This window comes from Megalobrama amblycephala, linkage group LG1 (genome assembly GCF_018812025.1).
Source record: "Megalobrama amblycephala isolate DHTTF-2021 linkage group LG1, ASM1881202v1, whole genome shotgun sequence".
Classification (NCBI taxonomy): domain Eukaryota; kingdom Metazoa; phylum Chordata; class Actinopteri; order Cypriniformes; family Xenocyprididae; genus Megalobrama; species Megalobrama amblycephala.
The window spans coordinates 52,367,735-52,393,151 of record NC_063044.1 but is presented as its reverse complement, the minus strand read 5'-3'; the positions used below and the strand labels follow the sequence as shown (position 1 = coordinate 52,393,151).

Sequence of the window (25,417 nt, the reverse complement as noted above, 5' to 3'; positions counted from 1 at the left end):
ATAAAGCTTCTTTATTGATGGATCCATTAAGAATCTTTAACATCCATGGAATCTTTCCATTCCACAAAAGGTTCTTTATAGTTCTAAATTTGTAAATGTTCTTCTTCACACCAAGAAAAAATGACAATAGCATCACTGTGTTAAAAAAATAAAATAAAAAAAAAAAACTTTTTTTTTAACCTTTATTTGTAAGAGTGTATTCAATGTATATTTCTTTTTAGGTGTAATCGCTATTGCTAGTATTATTCTATTCTTCTGTTTATTCAGTCAAACTAAAGGATTGATGAATGAACCACTTCTGCTCATATTATTCTGTTTTTTTAAGTTGTTTTGGATCAGAGCATCAGCTAAATCATGAATGTCATGTGTAGTGGCTATAATTAGCTTGATATAAAAGCAGCAGAAGTCTGTAGCATGTCCTCATTTATGTGTGTGTGTGTCCTTGAGTGTGTTTTCAGGGGTCTTTGTGAGTGTTGGGCTCTAAAGGGGGTCGTGGGCAATTAAAGCACACACGCGGCGCTGCTATACAATCACACACACACACACACACACACACACTGCTCTCATGCACCTCCCACCTCTGCATGTGGATGTTTAAGTGATCTTTATTGTGTGCAGAGTAAACAGAGCGCGAGCGAGGGAAGCCGTGTTGAGCTCAGACCAGCGCAGCTGCATTGTGCTTATACAGCAGGACGAGAGACAGATAGAGACGAGAGATACAGCAGTGTGAGCCTGCCTGAGGTTAAATGTGGAAATCGTCCTCTTTGAGCTCCATGGCAAACTCTGCATGCGTGCTGCTGTCCGGCTCCGGGATGATGCCACATTCCCTGCACGCGCCGCCCGCGTTCCTCTACTTATCCGAGGTAAGGATCCTCCCGCTGCCTTCGCTTTCATCCAATCTTTTTTTATCGTTTTTCATTCCTTCGCGAGTGAATGAACATGCTTTATCCTTATCCTGACCTCTGACCCCTTCTCTGTTTGGGGTCTGCGTTCTGCTTTTATTCTACTTTTCCACGCTTTTATTCCAGGTCTGCTCCGTTGTTTAGACTCAAACGCTAATTTACTTTCTTACATGGTCATTTTGTAACTATTCTCTAAAAATAAAGGTTTAAAAAGGTGTGTTTTGGCAGCGATGCCATAGATGAACCATTGTTGGTTCCTCAAAGAACCATTCAGTTCTTAAAAGAACCCTTTTTCTTAGTTTGAAGAACATTTTAATGATCTAAAGAACCTTTTGTGGAATTGAAAGATTGTTAATGGAACCATCAATGCCAATAAAGAAGCTTTATTTTTAAGAGTGTAGTTGTTTGTATCTAGTGTTGTAATTTATAGTATCAGTTTAGAATTTTATTGCAAATTCATTCTGGGAATGTCGCTTTTCCTTGCTTTACAATCACAAAACGGAAGAACTGTTTGAGATGTGCTCGAAACACAAATCTGTCATTCGTTTTAGGTCATAATTAGCAAACTTATGCAGATTTTTATGCAATATTATGCAGATACTCTCATGAATTATTCAGGATTTCCGTGACTTTTCCCTGTTAAATTACTAAACACTGTTTTTAATTAACTTGAATTACTTTGTAGAATAAGTCATTAGATTCATCATTGGATATAAAGTCAGCGGGGTTTTGTTTTTGAAGATTTTATTGAAGATGCGTCATGCGTTAGTGACCGTATCAGTATTGGCGAATATTTGCATTTTCTTTTTCTTTTTGGTTATTGATATCTGTATTTTTCCCCCCTTGAATATCAGGTGAAAACTGGCCGATATTGGGTGCAAATAATATCAGTGGTGTGTGTGTATATATATATATATATATATATATATATATATATATATATATATATATATATTTGACATGCACATGTCAGACAGAAAGCTGTTACTTATTTTAGATCAGCATCACCAATATTAGCATATGCAGATACTCTCATGAATTATTCAGGAGCTGCTTGTGTTAGATTACTTGATCAATGTTCTTATTTAACTCTGTTGAATTCGTCATTACTTTACTTTAGTTTAAGTAGACATGGTTTTGTTTTTAAAATGTTTTATTTTTATTAGCATTGATATATCGGTTTCAATAAATTCATATCAACCAATTTAATATGTTGTAATTTATAATTTTAAATAATGTATAATTTTAGAATTTTAAATCATCAATATCGGTCTGAATTTGCTGATGTTTTAAGTAAATCAACTTTTTCTGTACTGGGATTCAAAAGTGTTAAAATTATATATCTTTTTTTGTTATATATTATAATAATTTAATGTTTGATTTGAAAGATTCACATTTAAAATTATAGCTCAGCACTTCAGTATGAACACTATTTTAGTTCAAAACAGTATAGATTTATGATATAATATTGTTTGTTATGAACATATTTGTCAGTATTAAAAAACTTTTATTTTGCTATCAGTGCTGGGATATATCAGTTTCTGCATATCCATATTAACCAATACAAGCATTTAAATTTTAAATTATTGATATCTGTCTTAATTCATTGATGTTATAAGTAGATAATTGATTTTTTTTTTTTCTGTATTAGGATTCATTAGTATTAAGTTATTTATCTTTTCTGTTATATATTACAATATTTTAATTTTGAGTTGACAGATTTGCATGGAAAATTGTAAATTAGAGCTTTAGAATGAACACGCAAAACACTAGATTTATGATATTGTTTATTAGTAGTAACGTAAAATAATTATCAGTATCAAAATGTTCTAATTTTATTAAATTGCTTGATATATCGGTTTCTACATATTGCTAGTTTATTAACAATGCTTGACATATACCAGTATCGGTATTGGGCCGATACCAAGCTCATGTACTTGTACTCATACTCGTACAAATACCCCCGATACCAAAGACCGATACCTCACGTGACGTAACTGACAGAATTGTCCATGCACAGAGACACCGGCGGCAGCAGCAGAAACAATGTCAGCCTCAGGGGATGGAAATACTTCAAAATTAATGATGACAACACACACATTGTGAACTGCATGCTTTCAATTACAATTCATTATCTATTAGTGAAGGCGGGATAGGCAGAATCGCACTGAATGACACAGACCAGAAGCGCTCTCTCTCTTTCTTGTGTGCGATCCCAGTTCTCTCAGACAGCGTGCGGTCCGTTCTCCTCGCGCATGAATGGTCAAATGCACTCATAGTTGTCAAAATGACCATCGTGTGGAGTATCTCACGTAAATACAGTCGGTTATGGCTTAGAGGTACAATATGTAATAATTTTGTCCGCTAGAGGTCGCTAGAGGCCTATTCAAAACAAAACAAAGGCGTAGCTTGATGACATCAAGTTTTAGAGAGGAGTGTTGGGACTTGTGGTCTCCATCTCAACAGACGGTGCAAAAGAATAGGGATTGGACTCGGGCAGAAATCATGTTCATGGATTCGATTAATAACATTACTGTAGTATGAAGCAGGACCGAGTGTTGTGGAGCTGAACGAGGAGCTGGAGCGATTGCGCGACACATGCCTCATCAGCAGTGGGACTTTTATTATGTCAGAGTCGCCGGCGCCGCTTCCGCTTTTCCGGTCATGAGTATGAGGTAACATTCATTAGTCTCACTGTGTTGTGCTTGGAAAACTGCAACATCACCACAAAAAAAAAAAAAAAAAAAAAAGAGACAGAGAAATTAATAAATGTATAGGCATCGGTGAGTACTAGAAAAAAAGTATCGGTCCTTAAAAAATGGTATCGGTGCATCCCTACTTGATATATCGGTTTCTACATATCTGTAATTTATTAGCAATGCTTGATATGTCGGTTCCTGCATATCGCTAGTTTATAAGCAAAGTTTGATATATCGGTTTCTTCTGTACTGTGATTCATAAGTACTAAAGTTATTTGCCTTTCTGCTATATGATGTTTGATTTGACAGATTCACATGTAAAATTATGAATTAGTGCGTAAGTATGAACACTATTTAAAACACCATGCAAAACAGTATTGATTTATGATATCATATTGTTTACCAGCCAACATTTTGACATTAGTGCTTGTTTAGTTGTTGCGCATGTATGTGAGTTCTGTTATAGTGATACAGCACTGAGACACAAGAGAGCGATAAATGAGATGAGTGCTTCCTTCCTGCTTTTAAATCACTCTGAGACAGCAGAAGCGTCTCCTCCCCCATCTGTCCACACACACACACACACACAATGCTGGCACACGGTCGGCTTGCGTCGAGTCGCCCTGTGAAGAATCCAGGGCAAACGATCCTCCTGAGAGCAGGACATATTATTCATGAGGCTGCGTGTTTATGAGGGAGTGTGTTTGTGCGCTTAATTGATTTCATATTCAAACACACGGCCCTGTTTGCTGCAGTATGTACTGCTGAATTATTGATACAGTTCACGAATGTGACGCGATTTTAACGCAGACGGAAATGCAGGAATGAGATGAGACACGAGCAGTACTATGGGATAATTGGTGAAGTGGATGTTACACAACAATCTGTCACTTTATTTGTCTTGTGTTGGAGTGAAATATATCAGAGCTTACAAACAGCTGGTGAAGTGTGTGTTTTGAAGAGGGTAAAGCGCAGAGCATGTTAAACTGATTCTTGCTTTACAGGAACAGGTTGTTGAAGAGGATTTGGATTCTGAAGGAATGTGATTTTGTTTTTTTCCTGTGTGTGATTGATTATTGCGGAAGTAGTGACTTGTGGCACTGTGGCAATCAAACGTCTCTCTTAAAGGGGTGGTTGATTATGATTTCACTTTTTTAACATTAGTTAGTGTGTAATGTTGCTGTTTGAGCATAAACAACATCTGCAAAGTTACGACGCTCAAAGTTCAATGCAAAGGGAGATATTTACTTTTACAGAAATCTTTTTTTTATGGTTTACAACAAACGGCTGGTAGGGACTACAACAAGCTTCTTCCCAGGTTGGTGACATCACTAACCCTAAAATTTACATAAACCCCGCCCCCAAGAACACTCAACAAAGGGGGTGAGGCCATGTTGAGCTGCTTTAGAGAAGAGGAAGAGTTGTTGTAGTAGAGTGTTGTTGTCATGCCGTCATTTTACGATGGACTTCACAAACGAGGGTCAATTCAACGCTGGATTTGCACAAAAGATGAACATGACGGCACACGCTAGTCAATGAGTTGAATCAGCTCCACAGCAACTACATAAATCTATCCACTAACCGTTCAGAAATATCCAGTTTCATTCTAAAAGTTGTAACTTCTTCCTGAGTCTCTCCATCAGTGTCGACTCCGGTTTGAACAATGTAAGGCTGAACACCGTTACTGACAATCCTCATTTTGGCTGCGTGAGATTCTCCAGCTTTGTTGTTGATGAGCAACTGTGAAATAATGTCAGTTCCTGCATATCGCTAGTTTATAAGCAATGTTTGATATATATCGGTTTCTACATATCGTGAGCTGTTAAAGCTCCGCCCTCTTCTGGAAAGGGGGCCGGGAGCAGCTGCTCATTTGCATTTAAAGGGACACGCACAAATTTGCTCACAAATTGCTCACATCCAAATTGGGACAAATATGACAAGCTATAATAAATGATCTGTGGGGTATTTTGAGCTGAAACTTCACAGACACATTCTGGGGACACCAGAGACTTATGTTACATCTTGTGAAAAGGGGCATTATAGGTCCCCTTTAAGTACTGTAAGTAAATCTGAATACTTTAAGTGAATTGATTCATCATTCAAATTCCCTTTTAAGTCTTGTTTTATTTTGTAGCACATTAAATATTTAGTTAAATACTACTCCTTATCACTCCTCATTATGTGTTTTTGCTATCGGGGCCCAAACTTTCAGCTGAACTAGTGATAAGATGGTAAAACATGGTAAAACGTGTTGCTGTTTGTGTGCCGCTGGTGTTGCTCTGAAGATCCTTCTGAACTTTAGAAATAATTTCAGTCTGATCTGAAGCATTTGAGTGGCTCATTTGGGTGCTGACTGACTCATTACGTATTTGTGTCTTAAAGGTACAGTAACACAAATGGACACTCTTAGAAGAAAAGGTTCTATATGGAATCTTAGAGTTCTGTCAGTCACATCATATAAAGAACTTTTTTATGGATTCCCATTATGGGATCATTTTATGGATTCATTTTTATTTATTTTTTTATATACATTTTTTAGAAATTAAACAGTTCATGGATATCACTAGAAAAAAAAAAAGAAAAAATCTGTTAAACATGAAATTATTATGAAAGCAGTTAACAAATTTCCCCTTATATAGAACCTTTTTACATAAAGGCTTCCTTAAAATTGAGTCAAGAACCCTAGAGTTCTATACAGAACCCCACTCAACCTTTTTTTTTCTACAAGTGTATTTAATTCTAAGGATTGGAGCAATTGTGGAAAATGATAATGGAAAATAAATGCATGAAAACGTATCAGCTGTAAGAAAGTAAAATCAGCAAAATTTCAGCAATGGCTCTCTCTCTTTCTCTCTGTGGGTTTGTAGTCCTGCAGGTGGTCAGTATGTTGGGTAGAGACACTCTGCGGTTGAATTTCATCAGTGAATCTCGAGTCCGTCTGGTTCTGCATCACTGACCGAATCAAATGAAACGGGCTTGAAATAGATTCCAGCCTCTCCTTCTCTCTCGATAACATGCTGAGAGAACTAGTGAACATGCTTGCATTCGTTGCAGAAACATTTTTCATTACAAATGATATTTTCTACACAACAATTTGAGTGCAGAAACGTTCCTTTGTAACATGACTGTGAATGTGAGGATGTGGAGCTGCATGAACAGAACCTGATGATCATGTTCTTCAGTGTGATTTGAGATGATCCAGAGAGCATCTTGAGCTTTAACCGTCTGTTTCAAACATAGAGGCTCTTAAGTTTGAACACTCTTTTCTAGATTTCTAGGTGACTAATTAAATGTAATGTGAGTCTTTGTACATGATGCTCTTATACATTTATGCATCAGAAAACAATTTCAACTACGTTTGAACCAGGATGCTCTTGTTGGTCACAGTAAATCCTCTTACAGGCTGCTATTGTTTAACACAAAGGCCTAATTTATCTATGCGGCCGCTTCATCGCTGTAAATTGTGTGTGTGTGTGTGTCAGTGTAATACTCATTCTCTCTCTCAGTAATAAATTCCTCCACACTCTTACAGTCTTTTCTGTGTCGTTCTATCTGCTGATTACCGTCGCTGCTCCTCTAATTAACTGTGTGTGTGTGTGTGAGAGACACAAGCAGCTAGAAAATCACTGTGTAAATCGCAGGCTGTTCCAGCAGGTTCTTCTGATACGCTTACATTTTAAGGGTGAAAATCCAATCTCACGAGCGTGTGTGTGCGCTGTGTGTTTTTACTCACTATCAGTGTTTAAAATAGCTTTTCTTTCACAGTTTCTGTCTTCTAGTATTGTGTAGTCAGGTTTACATAAGACTACTAGTAATCTGCTTTTTTTTTTTTATTTTACTATTGAATTAAAATTGTAGCAGTGTTGCTCATAAAATAAAATTTAGAAGTAAAATAAATAAATAATAATGAAGTAAAATAAATAAATGAATAAATAAAAGGTAAGAAAAATAAAATGTAAAATGAGTGTATTTATTTATAGTTATTTTACTTGTTTATTATTCATTATTTATTTTTATTATTTATTGCTTTTTATTATCTATTGATTTATTTTACTTTATTTATCTATTTATTTAATAATAATAATAATAATAATAATAAATGAAGTGATGATCAAGTAAATTAAGTACAAGAATAAATTAATGAATAAATTGGTAAAATAAATGTTTATTTACTTATTAACTTATTTCACTTTTTCATATTCATTTATGAATGAATTTATTTGACCGCTTTATTCTTTATTTTTACTTATGAATAACTAAAACTTACAAGTAAAATAAATAAATAGTAAAATAAATAAATGAAATAAGTAAAAGGGTAGAAAATAGATAAATAATAGTGTAAAATAAATGTATTTATTGATATTCTTTATTTATCTATTTATTTGTTTGCCATTTATCGAAAATAATCGATAGCTTCATGACCGAGTTGCATGGAAAACCCTGTAACACCTAGCAGTGATGTGTGAATATAGCCAGTATTTATGTCCATCAAAGAGACAGAAGAGTCTTGTAGTGTTTCTAGCAGTTTCCTGTCACGTCTTCAGCAGAAACGTCTCTTTACGGGTCACTGACAAGTACACGATCAGGGCTTCTGGAGAGTGTCTCTCTCTCTCTGTGTATTTTTCATCTCTTCGGACAGTTTAGGGCTGAATTACGCTGACAGAAAACGGGAAATGATAGACAGCCGTGAGACGCATGTGCTCATAAATCGCGAGTCGCTCGAGGTGATTTATGAGACGTGCGTGAAGACGGCGTATCAGTCTTCACCTCCTCGAGCCCTTCACCTGCTTTATTAATGATCGCGTGATCGCCTTGTCTTGCGTTCTGAAGTTTAATTTCATTTCCATCAGATGCGGACAGCAGCGGCGAGCAGTGTCTTTAAACACTCATCCTTTACTCTGCTGCTAAAGAAGCATCATTCATTCTGAAATCACACATTCAACAAACTCGCATCAATATCTGTGCTGCCGCCGGCCATTTCAGGACACTGAACTAGTTACAGAGAACTTAGTCTCAGTGTTAAGTCCACATTGCATCTTATTCTGGACAAGAAAACTGTTTGACTGACATGTGAAGTGACCAATCACAGTTCATTGTGTCATGTGCTGATATGAAGGATAATGCACTGTCAGTTGGCTGCTTTTTATAGAAGAATTGATAGCGTACGGTAAATATATTCTCACATTGAGTTGGTAATGTGATCACGACAAAACAAATGACCCTAAATGCACATTGTAAGTGAACCACAATCTGAACATGTGAGTTTGGGTCATTTTAAAGTGGACCTATAATGCCCCTTTTTACAAGATGTAAAATATGTCTCTGATGTCTCCAGAGTGTGTATGTGAAGTTTCATCTCCAAATACCACACAGATCATTTTTTATAGCATATTAAAATTGCCACATTTTGGGGCCGTTTTTGTGTGTGTCCCTTTAAATGCAAATGAGCTGTTACTCCCGGCCCCCTTTCAAGAAGAGGGCGGAGCTTCAAGAGCTCATGCAACAACAAAACAGGACAATCTCACGCACTGAAATTATCAGAAACTCAGTAACGGTGAGCTGGTTTTTAGTAATCTTTTATTATTACTTATGATATTATTGTTTATTATTTTAAGTATTATTTTGTCATATCAGACATAACTTTAATTTAAATTAATGTGTTTTTTTTTGTGTGTGTGTGTGTGTGTGTGTGTCTGTGTGTGTGTGACAAAGACTTCAGGGTTAACTATATTGAAATTGAAGAAATTAAATCACAACTTCATTTAATAGAATTATTAGAATTAAATGTATATTTTATGTATTATCCATAAATAATGTATTAAATTATATATTGATATAAGTGATATAGTAAATATTTTAATATAATCTTTCTAGAATAATAATATTTTATTTGTTTTTTATTGTTGTTTGTAGTATGTTATGTTATGTATTACTTTTATTTTTATATATTGTTATATTTTCAGATATTTTATTGCATTTTATGGATATATATATATATATATATATATATATATATATATATATATATATATATATATATATATATATATATATATATATATATATGTTTGTTTGTAACATTTTAGTGTTTAGTAATATTTTATATTTTATTGTTTTAATATATTATAAGTTTTTTATTTTTATTTTAGTGATTTAGTAATATTTTATTATTTATATTTGTTTTGTTGTTTATTAATTCAAATGTATGTTTTTTTTTTGGTGAAAATTAAGAATCTAGAGTTTAACCACGTAAAAATTGTAAAACAACTTTTTGTTAATGTAATTAACAAATAATTTAGTATAGTTATTATATTGCATTAATATTAAATGTATTATGAATAAATAATTTATTAAATATTATATTGATATAAATTATATATTAAATGTTTGTATATAATATCTTGTTTTAATTATTTATATTAAATGCATTACCTATCATTTATCATTTATTAAATATTATAATAATATTATTAATATATGAAAATGTGTAATTGTAATATCTTTGTTAGCTGTAAAAAATAATAGTAATAAGTGTCAGAATAGTCCCAGCATTCAGCGTCTTATATAATGTGAAGCAGTGCTGTGATGCTGTAGATCGTACTGTAAGACTGAAATCCGAGCGTTCCAGCGGACACAGAATAAATCCTGCTGCTGTGAGATCTAGTTAAAGGAACTCACTAGGATTTGGAGCTGATCCACAGTTTAACTAGATTATTGAGAGCCGGTTATTGAGTTTCGTACGAGCCGCTCTTCACTCTCTTTCTCTGTGTGTCAGTCCACTGGCTGAAGTCACAGGAAGTGATGCGTCTGCACAACAAAAGGCTTTATGTTGAGTCCAGATTTTTGGGTTTTACTGCTGAATGTCTTAATAAGGATCTCCAGAATAATTCACTTCTACTGTATATGTGCTGTCAGATCTCCACAGATGGGATGAGACAGGCCTGTCAGTGAAATACTGAGATCAGGTTACGCTTCTTTATCTAGGTAAATGTGTGTCAGCTCCAGTAGATACTGGGCTGGATATATGTGTGTGTGTGTGTGTGTGTGTATCGATCCTAACACACAGCTGATATCACTGCCTTTGTGTTTTCGAAGTCAGTCAGTCTTCTTTGTTTCTCTTTTCTCCACAATTTTACATTTCCTTTTTTTTTTACACTCTTAAAAATCAAGGTTCTTTATTGGCATTGATGATTTCATGAAGAACTTTTAACATCTATGGAACCTTTCCATTCCACAAAAGGTTCTTCATAATGAAAATGGTTATTTAGATGATTAAAATGTTCTTCACATTAAGAAAAATGTTGTTGTTTTTTTTTGTTTTGTTTTTTAAGAACTGATCACTGAAAGATTCTTTGGAGAACCAAAATGAGTTCTTCTATGACATCACTGCGAAAACCCCTTTTGAACACTTTATTTTTAAGAGTGTAGTTAAAAATCAAAAAAGGATTACCATATGTGATGTGCTCTATGTTTGTGTGTTTATATGTAAATACAATCTGTTCATCATATAAAGAGATTGCATCTCTTCAGAAGACTTGGGTTAAACCGCTCTGTTGAATGAAGGGGAATATTTTACGGCGCTTTATGACCTTTTTGTATCTTCTAAGTTTTGTTTACCTGGAATTTCAGTGGAGGGACAAAAACCTCCCAGGTTTCATTAAAAATATCTTTATTTGTGTTTTGAATTCAAAATATAACAAAAATGATGACAGAATTTTCATTTTTTCATATATATATAGGTATTGTCTCCAACTCAATCCGTCTTGCGCCACTAACTGTCCAAATTTGTTTAACGACCAGAAACAAAATGTCTTTTTTCCTCTAATTCCTTGACTCAAGACGATTCGATTACACCCTATGACATCATTTTCATGAAAATTTTCCTGCCATTTTTCGATAAATCTACTTTTTCGAACTCCTCCTAGGCAGTTACTCTAATTTTCATGAAAATTTAACCAGATCATCTTAAGACAATGCCGACAAAAAGTTGTGGAATTCAAGTTGATTTGTCAAACTGTTTTTGGAAGATGTGTAAATGAATTTTATGTACACTCAAAAAAATAACTTGTTGGTCTAACTTAATTCAATTATGACACCTATTTCCACACAGTTGAACTGATTTATTTGAACTTAAGCTAGGTTAATTGTACTAATGAGTAAAATTCATCCTAATTGAATGAGATCACACCAGTTTCATTTGACATATTCTGTAAATGTTTCCTGAACATAATTCATTCTTGTTGATCCAACCAGTGCTATTGCAATTCAGACTGGTGCCCTTGTGCAGTGTTGCTCAAGTTTTCTGCACTTTTAAGGAAATGGAAAGACCTGTTAGTGTTTAAGTGTTTAATGTTTAGTTATTTTAGTTATTTTTCATTTAAAAGAGTTTGTAGCGTATATATATATATATATATTTTTTTTTTTTGTTGTTGTTACCATCGTGGTGAAGATGTGCGCTTGTGCTTAGGTTGTGAATAGCTGTTGTACACAGACATACATGTTTCATGACCGTTGAGAGGGATAAAGCTGATGACCATATGTAGACTGTGTAAATTACGTGCTGGCCCTCAAACTAATTTATTTATATTTCTATAAAAAACTAACCTAAAATAATACTTTTTCATATGCTATATAACATTTATAGCATGCAAGTAATGATCAGGTAAAGAACTTCTCATCACTGGCTTTAGCACAGTTAAAGCTTGTTGAGAACAACATAGATTTATTTCATGTAGCCACCAATAGCCTAACCACAAGGTCTACACTTCAGCATAATGGTAACCTCAAAAAAATTGACATAACAAACTCTTTTAAATGTCAAATATAACTGAACATCAAACTTTAAAAGGTATTTCCCTTTACTAAAAAACACATTAAACAGCACTTAAGTTCAACATTTACTGTCCTGATTTTTTCCTACGCAAAGCATGCTGGGAACTAGAAATCCACTGCCCAGTTTCAATCAATGCAACATAAATAATTCATGTCGTCCCAACACAAATGGTTTAGGTTAACCTAACATTTTGCAAATTTAATTTCATTTAACATAATACAACTGAGTGCAAATGCCAATTAAGTAAAAAACTAAAGATTTGTGTTGGTTCAGCTTATTTTATTTAAATAAACTGAACAAGCAGCTAGAATCATTTTTTTGAGTGTAACCAAACTTGGTCCTTGTCATCACAAGCATGACCTGAGGTTACATGCTGCGTTTTGGCGCAGTGCCACTTACTGGTCCAGAGATGCAAAAAAATTGCTATTTTTGCTTATAACTTCTGAACAGTTTGTCCAAAAAATCATAAAAGTGTCATTAGATTTGGGGCGTTATGCCAAATCGGATGATATCCAATTTTCCCATATTGGCCATTTTGGGCACCGGCCATTTTGAATTTTGTAGTAAAATGCTGTATTTTAGGAACGCATGAGCGTATCATTTCGAAACTCAGTATGGGTCATCAGCACAATGCCCTGAAGGATTCTGAGAAGTTTCAGACCAGAGCCACCTAGTGGTGAAAAAAATATTTACGTTTATAACTTTGGATGTGGTTGACTTATTTTCACGGGAGTCATCTCTTTGGATTACTAAATCCTTGCCGAGTCCAGCGATACTAAACATGTTAGGTTTTACCTTATGGTTAGTGCATTGTTGTGATTTAGCATTTAAACAACATCAGCGAATATATCTTTGAAACTGTTAGTCCGATTGAGACAAAAACACTGTAGGAAAATCGGCCAAATTTCAACATTTTGATAGTAAATGGCAAAAAAAAAAAAATGCAATCAATGTCTTTTTTTTTTTTTTTTTTTTTTTTTTTTTATATTCATACATATAAATGTTTATAACTCCTATAAAAAATAAAATATTTTCAGTAAATTTGACACGATTATGTATGGAAACACTCTGAGGACACACAAAAAAGCAGTGGGACTGTGCCACTTGGTGGCGCTATAATTGAACAAAACATTAAATTGGCTCTAATTACAGTACCGTTGGTCTGATTGACTTCAAAATTGATAGTTGCTATCATAGTCCATTATGACATTGTTGGTCTGCTGCTAGCTTCCTTGTTTGCTTCTGTTGTGCTTGGACCTTTAATTGCTGCTTGCAGCTGTATTTTTAAATGCATTGCTATCAGATGATGTAATTAGGTTTTATTTTCAATCAGAGCTGTATTTAACAGGACAAAATCAATGCTGATCTCAATAGATCTTTGTCAGGGTAGATGTTAATTTTAATTTGATGTGAATGAGAGCGAGTCTGTGAGGGATAGACGTACGCTTTGGTCAATATGTTCAATATTTTGTTGTCTGAATGATTGACACGCAGCAATGCTGCCATGCGTTAGTCCTTCAGCCTCGTTGTCATTCAAGTCAGATTAAAGTTCCTGTCCTGACTGAGATCCATCAGAGTGACAGCACTGACTAAACTAAAGCATTTCATCAAATAAAACTACTAGAATAAGGTTCAAAAGGGGGTTTTGGCAGAGATGCCATAGAAGATTCATAACTATCATGGCGAACAGCGCACATCTGAAGTGTCTCAGCTTAAGGAAATAAGCCATTATTTATTGGCTTTAATATATTGGCCAAATTTTCTTATCAGGCTGATATTCATAACACAAAAATGGACATATATCAGCCGGTACCAATATGGTGTCTGATATATATTGCATCCCTAATGTAAATGTTTCGTTTTATTTATTGGTATTTTAAAATGTAATGATAAAATGTACCTTATCTGTGTTCCATAAAACTGTTATCAAGGAGTCTTTGTTGTTCTGCCTGTGTGTGTGTGGCCTCGGCAGGTAGTTGCTGCAGCGCTATGCAAATTGCAGCAATTAGCATGTAAATGATCATGAGTTGAAATGAGAGGAGAAAAATAAATATTGATGCTAATTCCTGGCAGTGGAGAAAATTAAGTCTTATGTGTGTGTGCCTGTATGTGTAACCTTAAAGCTCATTTCCATGTGTTAATTGGCCAGTTGTATGTTTAGATTATTATTACTGAGGTTTAAATGAATCAATCAGTGCTGGAGATAATTAGTATGCTGGAGGCGGAGCCTAACAGGTCACAGGCTCCATCATTGTGCTTTATTAGAGTTAACTTCACACTCTGACTCATTCAGTCCAGATCACTTTAAGTGTGTGCGTGTGTGTGCGTGTGTGTGTGTGTGTGTGTGTGTGTGTGTGTGTGTGTGTGTGTGTGTGTGTGTGTGTGTGTGTGTGTGTGTGTTGTGGTGGGTGTAATTTGATAATCTAAAGAAACCCAATGGACTGTAAAGCACTCAAGACTTTCAGAGCGTCTGATCTCAATCTCACAGGGAAATCAGACCAGGGTTGTGCAGAATTCATAATTTAAAAATTAACTCCATTTCAAGTCATAATTTGAATCTGAATTGGATTTGACAACAAGCCACATGATGTTGAATTGGGATGGTGAGAACTGAAATCTAATTAATAGAAATTCAGCAGTCACAAAACAAAGGGCTTTCATTCATCTAAAAACTATTTGTGATGTTAGCCGCATGAAATGTAACATTATTAAAAAAATAAAAAAAAATAAAAAAAAAAAACATTACATATATTTATTACATATGAGAGGCTTCTGGGGGATTGGCAATGTTTGATCATAGGCCATAAATAAATATAATTTAAATGATACTTAATGAAATTATATGAAAGAAATGGATCTGTAAATATTTTCAGTCTCTTCTGCTCACCAAGACTGCATTAATTTGATGAAAAATAGACTAAAAATACTGAAATATTATTACAGTTCAAAATAACTGTTTTCTGTGTGAATATGTGTTAAAGTGTAATTTATTCCTGTGATCAAAGCTGAATTTTCAGCATCATTACTCCAGTCTTCAGTGTCACATGATCCTTCAGAAATCATCCTAATATGATGATTTGATGCTCAAGAAGCATTTCTGATTATTATCAGTGTCAAAAACAGTTGCGCTGCTTCATATTTTTGTGGAAATATTTCCTTCAGGATTCTTTGATGAATAGTTCGCTCTTGCGCAGAAACTCCAAATATGCCCTGCCGCAGAAGTAGATAACACGCGTCATTCCAGGAAATGCCATACTATCGCTGTAGCTGAATAAACAGAAGATTGAAATGCTTTGATTTATTAAACATGACTAATAAACACACGACTGCCTTATTCTGTGTAAGAATCAGATCATCTCACAGAAGGATGCTCAACTGTTGTTATGAAGTGATTTTGGAGTAAAACATGTTATTAAAGGTAGTCTTTTGTTGGACAGGATGTTAATAAATGCTTCTCATGTCTAGAAAGATGTTTGACACGTGTTGCTTTTTCAAATGTGCATTAAAAGCGACTCAAACTAGCAGTGCTTTCAGATGGATTAGTACTTAGAGCCATGTTTCATTGACAAGCTGCGCATAAAAAAATATTTGCAGTCTTTGCGATTTCATAATCGCACGAAGAATTGCGCTTAAGCGTGATTTCAATGTTATTTCTCTAATTGTGTGATTAATCGTGCAGCCCTAAAGTTTAGAGTCGTGTTTGTGCGCAGTCAGGTGTGCACACTTTTTGTGTTGAATGTGATGTGCATTAAGCGTGTCTCTCAGTTATTGTTGTGTGTGTGTTATGATGACGCTGCTGGTGTCTCGTGTTGGTCATAATTGCTGCTCTATTGATCTGTAGCTCCTCTTGCTGTGAGCTGAATTGCAAATGAAAGCAACTTCCTGCTCGGATCAGTGGAGTGTGTGTGTTTGTACAGGTTTATCTATTCTTGTGAGGGCCAAATGTCCTCACTTATATAGTGAATATTATGAAAACTGACTACTGACGACATTTAATGGCTTATAAATCTGCCAAACTATGTTTTATTTGAATCTAGCGTTTTGCATGTTTCTGTGATGAGTAGGTTTAGGGGTTGGCTTGGGTTAGAAGTCATAGAAAATATCAATAACTTGATATAAACTCAATTGAAGTCTGTGTAATGTCCTCACTAATGTAGTGAAACAACAGGACATGAATTAGTGAACGTAATGTAATGAGTGTTCCTCATGTTCAAGTCTGTGAGAACACACAATTATATTGCTCAGATGTTGCTTTTTCAAAGTTCAGGAGTCTTAATGGAGCTTTTGGTTTCTTTTTAGTATCAACTTTGTCTCAGATGATTCTCATAAAATTCCTCGTGAGAAATAAAATTGGACACACGTGTCATCCAGTAAGAGTTTAGAGTTGCAATGAGAAATGTTTGAGTTCATATTGAAATATCTGACTTTTAATGGCATATTTTGGTATCTGAGCACAGTTTGAGACATTGTTGAGATCTCTTTTGAAGCTCTAGATGAGATTTGTAAAGTAGACTCACTGACTTCTTGGAGAAACATTTGAGACATTATTGAGATATCTTGTGTATTTTTGTTTTTTGTTTTCCTATGGGCAAATTAGGAAAGTGTTATTGCTCAGATGTTGAGAAATGTTTGAGTTCATAGTGAAATAGCTGTCTTTTAATGTCTGACTGATCTTGTCAAATCTGAGCACAGTTTGAGACTTTATTGAGATCTCTTCTGACACGTGGGATTTCTGGTGTCTTTTTCTCAGAAGAAACATTTGAGAAACAGGACAGTTCATTAAAAGTCTCCATTTGCTCTCCATTTGATCTCATTGCTGTCTAGAAGAAACATGAGACATTGAGGAGATCTCATTTGAGATTTTTCTCCCTTCCTAAAGTGAAACATGATAAAATGCTGAGGGTTTAGCTACACTTCAGTATAGGTCTGTTATAAGCTTGTTTTGTGTTGAATGTCACAGTAATAATACAAAACTTTATTATTATTATTATTATGAATACATTAATCAGATGTGCCACTTTCGCTATTTGTGTCAGTGCAAATATATATATATATAATATCGCTGAGAAAAGTGATCTTTGTATTTGTCCTTTTTACAGTTAAGGGAATTTTTCATAAAAAAAACATCCTTTGTTTACAAAGTCTCTTTCAATTTGAAAGTCTCTTGTGACTGTAACTTTCACTCAATTGATATTACTCACTAATGGACCCTTTTTCAATACCGAATACAACATATTATTTATAGAAAATATTATTTATTGAACAACAACATTTAAATTAACAACAATATTCATTATAAATTACCATAGGAAATAAACACAATTGTACAATCCAGTTGAACGTACAAAAGCAGTACAGGATGTAAGTTAAATATGGCCTTAATATTAAGTTAGCAAATTTAACATCACCCAATTCAATTTGCTCAGGAACAAGTAATAGATTAATAAGACCAAAGATTGCCCGTTTTATGTACCCAAAATGAATTATATCTCATGTTTAACCACTGTAAGGCCGTGTGTCCACCTAAGCGTTTTTTCCATTTGTTTTTTCCATTTTTCAATTGTTTTCAATGGGAGCGCCGCGTTTTTTTAAACGCCAGGAGCGTAACGAGGCGCTGAGTGTCTTTTTCATGCTCAAGCGCTGAGAGCTCGGCGTTTTTTACTGGTCGCCTCGAGTTGAAGAACGTTCAACTTTGAGTAAAACGCTGCGCTCATCACTGTCACTTTTTAGCCAGCCGTCCAATCAGAGTGGAGGAGGGGCGGGACAAATACTACACCGGCCAACTGTCACAACATTCTTGCTGTACAACGACATCAACAAGCAGAGAACGGAACAAAATGGATGAGAAATTAATATTGCTGCTCTCCGAAAATACATAGCAAAGTAATTTCACATTGTGTGAACATTTTAAGTCTGAAACAAATTACCTGCAAAATCAGTTATAAGTAACAGTGCCGCAGATATTCCGTATCATAGCAACAAAGCGTCTCAACGGAAAAAAACGCTGCGCTGCAGAAGCGCTCTCAAGTGCTCACAGATAGGCGTTTTAAGCAGAGCGCCTAGCGTTTTCAGCTGGCTAAAAACGCTTTGGTGGACACACGGCCTAAGAGCCAGCGGCAAATCCCTGAAGCACTGGCCGAGACGAAGCTGTTCTCGGCGGGTACTCGAGCACTGAACGGCCATTGATGGCCTGGAGCTCACATCTCCGAAGACGGCTAATTTAATAGTAAAATAGGCACTATGATTAAATATGAGTCACATATTTCAGGTCTAAACAACTACATTCTCGCCTAAAAACTCTTAAATCTACAGTTTGTGGTACAAGTGTAATATTTGTACAAAATACGGTGGATTTTCTCGGCCGCCATGACGGTCGCTTCAAGCGGAGTGATACAAACGGTGAAAAGGTAGGAGTGCTGTTATCACTAGAATATCGCACGTCTCTCAGCCAATCAGATTCGAGAACCAGAAAGAGCTGTTATATAATTAGGCTCATAATATTGTGTCTTATTCACAAAACTATATTTACTAGATGTTTGCGTGTTTTGTTGAATCCAGATGTGTGAGGATCTAGAGAGGAGATGATTAGACTGTAAGTGTCTTAAACTTTGACGGCACTGTTTCGAGTCAGGTTGGGTCAGGGAGTCATTTAAGGACCAGATTCATGTTTCAGCATAACATCTATGTGGATCTCTACTGTCTGATCTGCGTGTTTCGGGAAAAGCAGGAGACAGATGCAAGAGCAGGAAGGCTGTGTCTCTGTGCTCCTAAACTCAACGTGTTCATGTCTAATTCAGTGATGTAGGTCTCATTCATTATCAATAAAGCGCTGGCCTTGTGATCACTGGTTTAGCTTAAAGAGACTTAAACAGCTGCTTGTCCTGGTTGATTTGAGGTTTAAGGTTTGGTTTTCTCAGGTCGTTTCTTAGTTGTGTGCATGCTATGGTACGTTCTGAAGTCTCTATTTGTAAGTATTTTTGTATGTGAAGTGTAGTTCTAGTACACTTACATTGCATTTTATATATAAGCTGCTCCCAAAATCGCATACTTTCTTGAGTAGGCACTTATTTTGAAGAAGTACTTACTTTGCGAGGGCTAAAAAAGTATGTTCTATATAGTACTGGATAATGTCATGGATGTTTACATTATAAATGCTAAGCTGGAGTAGCGATTAGCTGCATATAAAAGGCTAAAATAACATTTTAACACCATTATATGACTAAAATTCACATTAGATCGCGATCGGAAGTTAATACAAGCACTCGATGGTGGTTTAAAGTGAGTTTTGAGTAAAAGTGTAATATTAATCTTTTAAATTGTGTTATGTAGCTTGATGATAATTGTTGCTCTAATGCACCTGTCGTGCCGGGAGCTATTATATTCCATAAACTAATTTGTTAAAAGAATTCACATATTTTTGTTTTCTAGAAAGACTTCAGTTAATAGGTGGATTAATGTATTGTAGGATCAAAGTGGTGTAGATTGGCAGGCAATGTAATGCCAGAATAATGGTTGAATACAAACAAAAGAATAATGATAAAAGAATGAAGATTAAGTCTCATACCGGAAGAGGTGTGAAAGGTTCGTCGAGTGATAACAATACAACATGAATTGGTTGGTTCACCTTGCCAGACTTAGACAATAGACTGCAAGCAGGTGTTTACAGGGCAATAAAATATTTTATTAGCATCTTATCAGCCTTCTCTAAAACCTCACATGACATGGTCTAGGAAAATGCTGCTGCCGCGGGTCGATTTTCATGTCCGACCTCAAATAACATGATATTTAGTACCTGGAATGCAAATTTTATCAGGGAGCCTCAGCGAATATGCAGATTTTACCCCCTGGAATGCGCTTTTTTTTTTTTACACCAAGGACCAGGTAAAGTTTCAGGTAAATTTAAGTTTGTCTAGTTCATAAAACTCAAAACAATTCAAATTACTTAAAATGTGTCAGTTTCTTGAACTCAAAAGAAAAAGAAAGTTCTAAATACTCATAAAAGTTCATTTGATTTAACTAATTTGTTTAATTTGAGTTTGCCCTACTCAAACCAGTTAATTATTTTTAGCGTTGGGGTTTACTGTGTTGATCAGTCAGTCTCGCATAGCTTTTCATTCATAAACATGAAAGATGATGACTGTATTTTGAGTTAATCTTCCGAACATGTGTTTCAGTTGTATAGCGCACAATGCCGAGCGTGTGTTGATGTGTGTGTGACGTGGAGCTCCTTCCTTCGTGACCTGAGCAGCATGTGTCACTCTCACAGGACTCAATCCAGCTGCACTTAGCGAATGAATATTTCATACAGTCTTCAGCCGTACAAATCCTCTCGGTTTGCCTGGCCGCCCTCTCCTCCTGCTCGCTCACAGTCTGTATGAACACTGATCAAAGAGCTCATGTTTAATATTGAGCTTGTTTGATAGCAGCTCAAACTCTTTTATCTGTATTGTCTCATAGTTATGCAGTGCTTTATTTGAATTTCCGTGGCATTATTCAACCAAGTATTTCATTGTGAGAATATATTCCATTTCATTTGTTGCTTTAGGTAGATGTATGAAGCGTTTGAATCGCTTTTTGCTTTATTTTACCTGTTGAGCTCAAGTCTCAGATTTAGTGTCGTCAGTGTTGAGACACAACTGAGGCGTGTGTGACACGTTTTAGTCCTGGAGTGTGTGTGAACTGTATGAATTGTTTGTCCTGGAAACTGTTTTTAGGTTCAGGATTTGGGTATTTGCCATTGATTTGGTTTGGTTTTTCATGGTTTGCAGGCGAACAATTCATGCACAAATTCACAATGCTTCACTCTGACTCTGTGCGCACACATGCACAAAATGAGGAATGTTAACATTTAAATATTTATCATAATATTTATCATTTATTCATTTTTATTCATTAATTATAAACCCAAAGCTGATGCAAGTTACATTGGAAAAACTGAAGTCCTGATGGTGAAGACACTTATAATGTCACAAAAGACTTTTATCTCAAGTAAATGCTGTTCTTTTGAACTTTCTATTCATCAAAGATTCCTTAAAAAAATCACATTTCCATATTAGGATGATTTCTGAAGGACCATGTGACACTGAAGACTGGAGTAATGATGCTGAAAATTCAGCTTTGATCACAGGAATACATTTCATTTTAACCTATATTCACATAGAAAACACTTATTTTGAATTGTAATGATATTTCACAATATTACTGATCAAATAAATTGCAGCCTTGATGAGCAGAAGACACTTCTTTCAGAATCATTTCTAAAAATCTTACACAGATCCCAAACTTCTGAATGTTTTTATATACAAAATAAATAGCTGGACATCTTCCAAAAACTTTTACTTACTTTATTCATTACACACACTTCACAACTTCTCTGTTTAGGTTAATAGAATATTCTAATTACAAATTGGGGTTATTATGATAATTGAGAATGTTTAAAACCATTAAAATAATTAAACACTTGACACATTTATAAAATCTGAAAGTGAAGCAGTTTAGTGCTTATTAAAAGTTGATCAGAAGCTGTTCATACATTGATATTTTACCGTTGTCTATCAAAAACTTTATTGATGAGGATTATATGGATATTTTGCTGGGATGAATCATGTTATATGTGTCCTGATGATTAAATTCCTACCAAACAAACATATTCCTGATCTTATCCCTAAGATCTGATTGGTTGATCAGAATGTTCCTCCATTACCAACATAGCCATAATCACAGTAAAATACTTGAAGTATTGCAGTTTTAATCACACGGTACAGGTGATAAATCACATTTATACTCAGCTTATGATCAGAAACACCAGACAGAGACATTTAACTCAAAATAACTGGTGCATTAGAATCAGTATTTTACGTATTAATGTGGACTAATGCAAACAGATGCAACAAACAGGCCTATTGCATTGAACTGAACACACTGTGTTATTGTTGGTCAACAATGGAAGTAATGGTAAGTAGCATGTAAGCAGGAGTGAAGAGGTTTGTTCATGTCATGTAAACATTTGCTCTGTTGTTTACACTGTCCAGTCTGGGTTTGTTCTAATCCACTAATTATTAAACTACAGCAGTTAATTTAGCCTGAACATACAGACTTTTGTTTTGTAAATCATTTCAGTCTTGGATATGCATTCTGTAAACTTTTTAATACATTTTTTTAAGATTCAAATTTGAAAATCAACTCACATTAATAGAATGTTCAGCATTCTATTCAATAGCTGTGATGTCATTGATATATTTACATTCCGAATTGCAATAGGTCTTCTTTCTCACTTCTATTTGAGTACTAAGTTATGATTGGTCTTTTATCTCTGCGTCATTTTATCCTTCTATAACCACTGTAAAGATACGGAATATACACTGTCTTGACCATGGAAAAGCAGCTCTGATTTTGTATTTCATTTGCAAAAGATTTGAATATATGTTAAAATCTAATTTATTCCTGTGACCAAAGCTGAATTTTCAGCATCATTACTCCAGTTTTCTGTGTCACGTGATTCTTCAACATGATACTGTTTTTTTCTTAGATTATTTGATGAACAGAAAGTTCAAAAGAACAGGTTTTATTTAAAACCAAAATCTTTTGTGACCTTATACACGTCTTTACTGTCACTTTTGGTCAATTTAATGCATCCTTGATGAATAAAGTATTAATTTCTTGTTTAAAAATCGTATTGATGCCAATGTTTTGATAAATAGATGCAATAAGATAGAAAGGACCAATCACAATTCAGTATGAGAATATTAAAATGACATCATCACTGCTGATTACATATTGAATGGTGAGTATTCTGTCTATGTAAATCATTATTTTGGCAGTTTGGTTTGGTGATGGTAGTGGCTCAGAAGCTTTAAATGAATTGAGGAATATCAATACAGCCACGCATCAATTGTGTTGCCAAGTCTGCAGTTTTCCCACAGAATTGGGCTGCTTTAACGTGGTTGCCTCGGGTGGTTTTGCATGTCCGCAGGTTGAAACGACCCTAAATAACATATTTAGCCCCTGAAATGAGAATTTTACCAGGGAAACCTCCAACGCTACCTCACGACCATTTGTATGTATTTCACAAGGTGGCTAATTCGTACAAATTCATACGACCTCACTCATACGAATTCGTATGATTTGTCTAAACCCAGTGACGGGTAGGTTTAGGGGCAGGGTTAGGGGTAGGTCATTTGTACGAATTCATACAAATTGGGCAACTCCTAAAATACATACAATTTAGCAAAAATCGTATGTATTCATATTAGTGAAGTCGTACAAATTCGTACAAATTAGCCACCTTGTAAAATACATATGAATTGTCATCAGATCGGGTTGAAACCTCGTCAAAAACGTGGATTTTATCCCCCCGGAACATTTTACAGAAGAAACACGATTGGGCTAGTTTTGAGTAGCAATTGGGCGGGTTTTGTTGTGAAAACCTGGCAACCCTGGCCGCAAACGCCTCTATTAAATGTCGATTAGTCCATCCAGACCTTCCTGCTGTGATTACTGGTTTACTGCTATTTTTCCTCTGTGTGTGTGTGTGTGTTATGGATCAGCAGCTGCTGCTTTTGCCGCGTTGTTGATTGCAAACTTTGGCCAGAATGTATGAGGAATATCAATACAGACATGCCGCAAACAGTGTTGCCAAGTCTGTTGTTTTCCCGCAGAATTGGGCTACTTTAACACAGTTGCCGCGGGTTGTTTTTCATGTCCGCAGGTTGAAGCGACCCTAAATAAAATTATATTTAGCCGCTGGAATGCAAATTTTAACGGGAACCTCCAACGCTATCTCACGACCAATTCTTACATATTTTACAAGGTGGCTAGTTCGTTTAAATTCATATGGCCTCATTTGTACAGTTCTTACAATTTGTCTAAACCCAAGTGATGGGTAGGTTTAGGGGCGGAGTTAGGACTAGGGGCGGGGTTAAGGCTAGGTCATTCATATGAATTCATACGAATTGGGCAACTTGTAAAATACGTACGATTTAGCCAAAATTGTATGAACTTGTACAAGTGAAGTCGTACGAGTGAAGTCGTACAAATTCATGCGAATTAGCCACCTCGTAAAATACGTATGAATTGTTGTGAGATCGGGTTGGAACCTCGCTAAAAACGCAGATTTTACTACCCAGAACCCGATTTTTACACGGGGACCCCCCCCCGAAACGGATTGGGCTAGTTTTGAGTAGCAATTGTGAAAACCTGGGTGCAAACGCAAACACCTCTATTAAATGTCGATGAGTCCATCCAGACCCTCCTTCTGTGATTTGTATCCACTCATAGTGGTTTACTGCTGTTTTTCCCTGTCTGTGTGTGTGTGTGTGTGTGTATGGATCAATAGCTGCTGCTTTTGCTGCATTGTTGATTGCAGATGTAGGAGAAAGTGTTTGCATGAGGGAAAGCAGCTTCCTTTTTACTTGTAATCTGCGCGCCAAAGCCGGTTTGTGTGTCCGCGGTTCCCCATGGCCCGACATGAACATAATGGACTCTGTCATGTGAGACAAGCGGCGCTGGTTAATTACTTCACCAGGCCGCTGCCCTTTTCTCTTCTACTCCGACGGACTGCAAAGAGCTCTCGGCGTCTGTGTTTTCGCTCCCCGCGCGTGTCGCTGTACAAAGCTGCAGTAATTATTCCTTCTGTAGAGCGGGAAGCACGGATGGAGAGGTGCGAGCGCGGGAGTTTATCCGTTTGGGACGGCGGTGCTTTGATCACGCGTCACCGCCACTGACAGGCATCTGCAGCTCATCAGCAGATAAAAAGGAATCCGTGGCATCGTTTGTGCACGACTGGACAAACATCTTTCATAAATAGTCATCCGATTCACTAGCCTTGTCAAAAGTGCGTCAAGTTTTGAATGCTAATTAACCTTGGGTAATAAACTACACCTTTATGCTGATGTCACTGATAGATTTGCTCATCTTTCAGGAGCAAATGACACACTAGAAGGTTTGGAAACTGTCATTGGGGTTAAACTTTTGCTGTTGCATAA

At 35.6% G+C, this 25,417-nt stretch overlaps 1 protein-coding gene across 5 annotated transcripts in view; it reads left to right on the top strand.

Moving 5' to 3' along the window:
• Positions 1-25,417, top strand: part of rbfox3b (RNA binding fox-1 homolog 3b) — a 223,215-nt gene that overhangs the window by 112,406 nt on the left and 85,392 nt on the right. Inside the window, exon 3 of one of the 5 annotated variants that reach the window (XM_048200629.1) lies at positions 619-863. The exons of the other annotated variants lie outside the window; for them this stretch is intronic. Coding sequence (XP_048056586.1) covers positions 747-863 — 117 coding nt within the window. The 5' untranslated portion in view covers positions 619-746. The remainder of the gene's footprint in view (positions 1-618; positions 864-25,417) is intronic. 5 annotated transcript variants of the gene reach the window in all.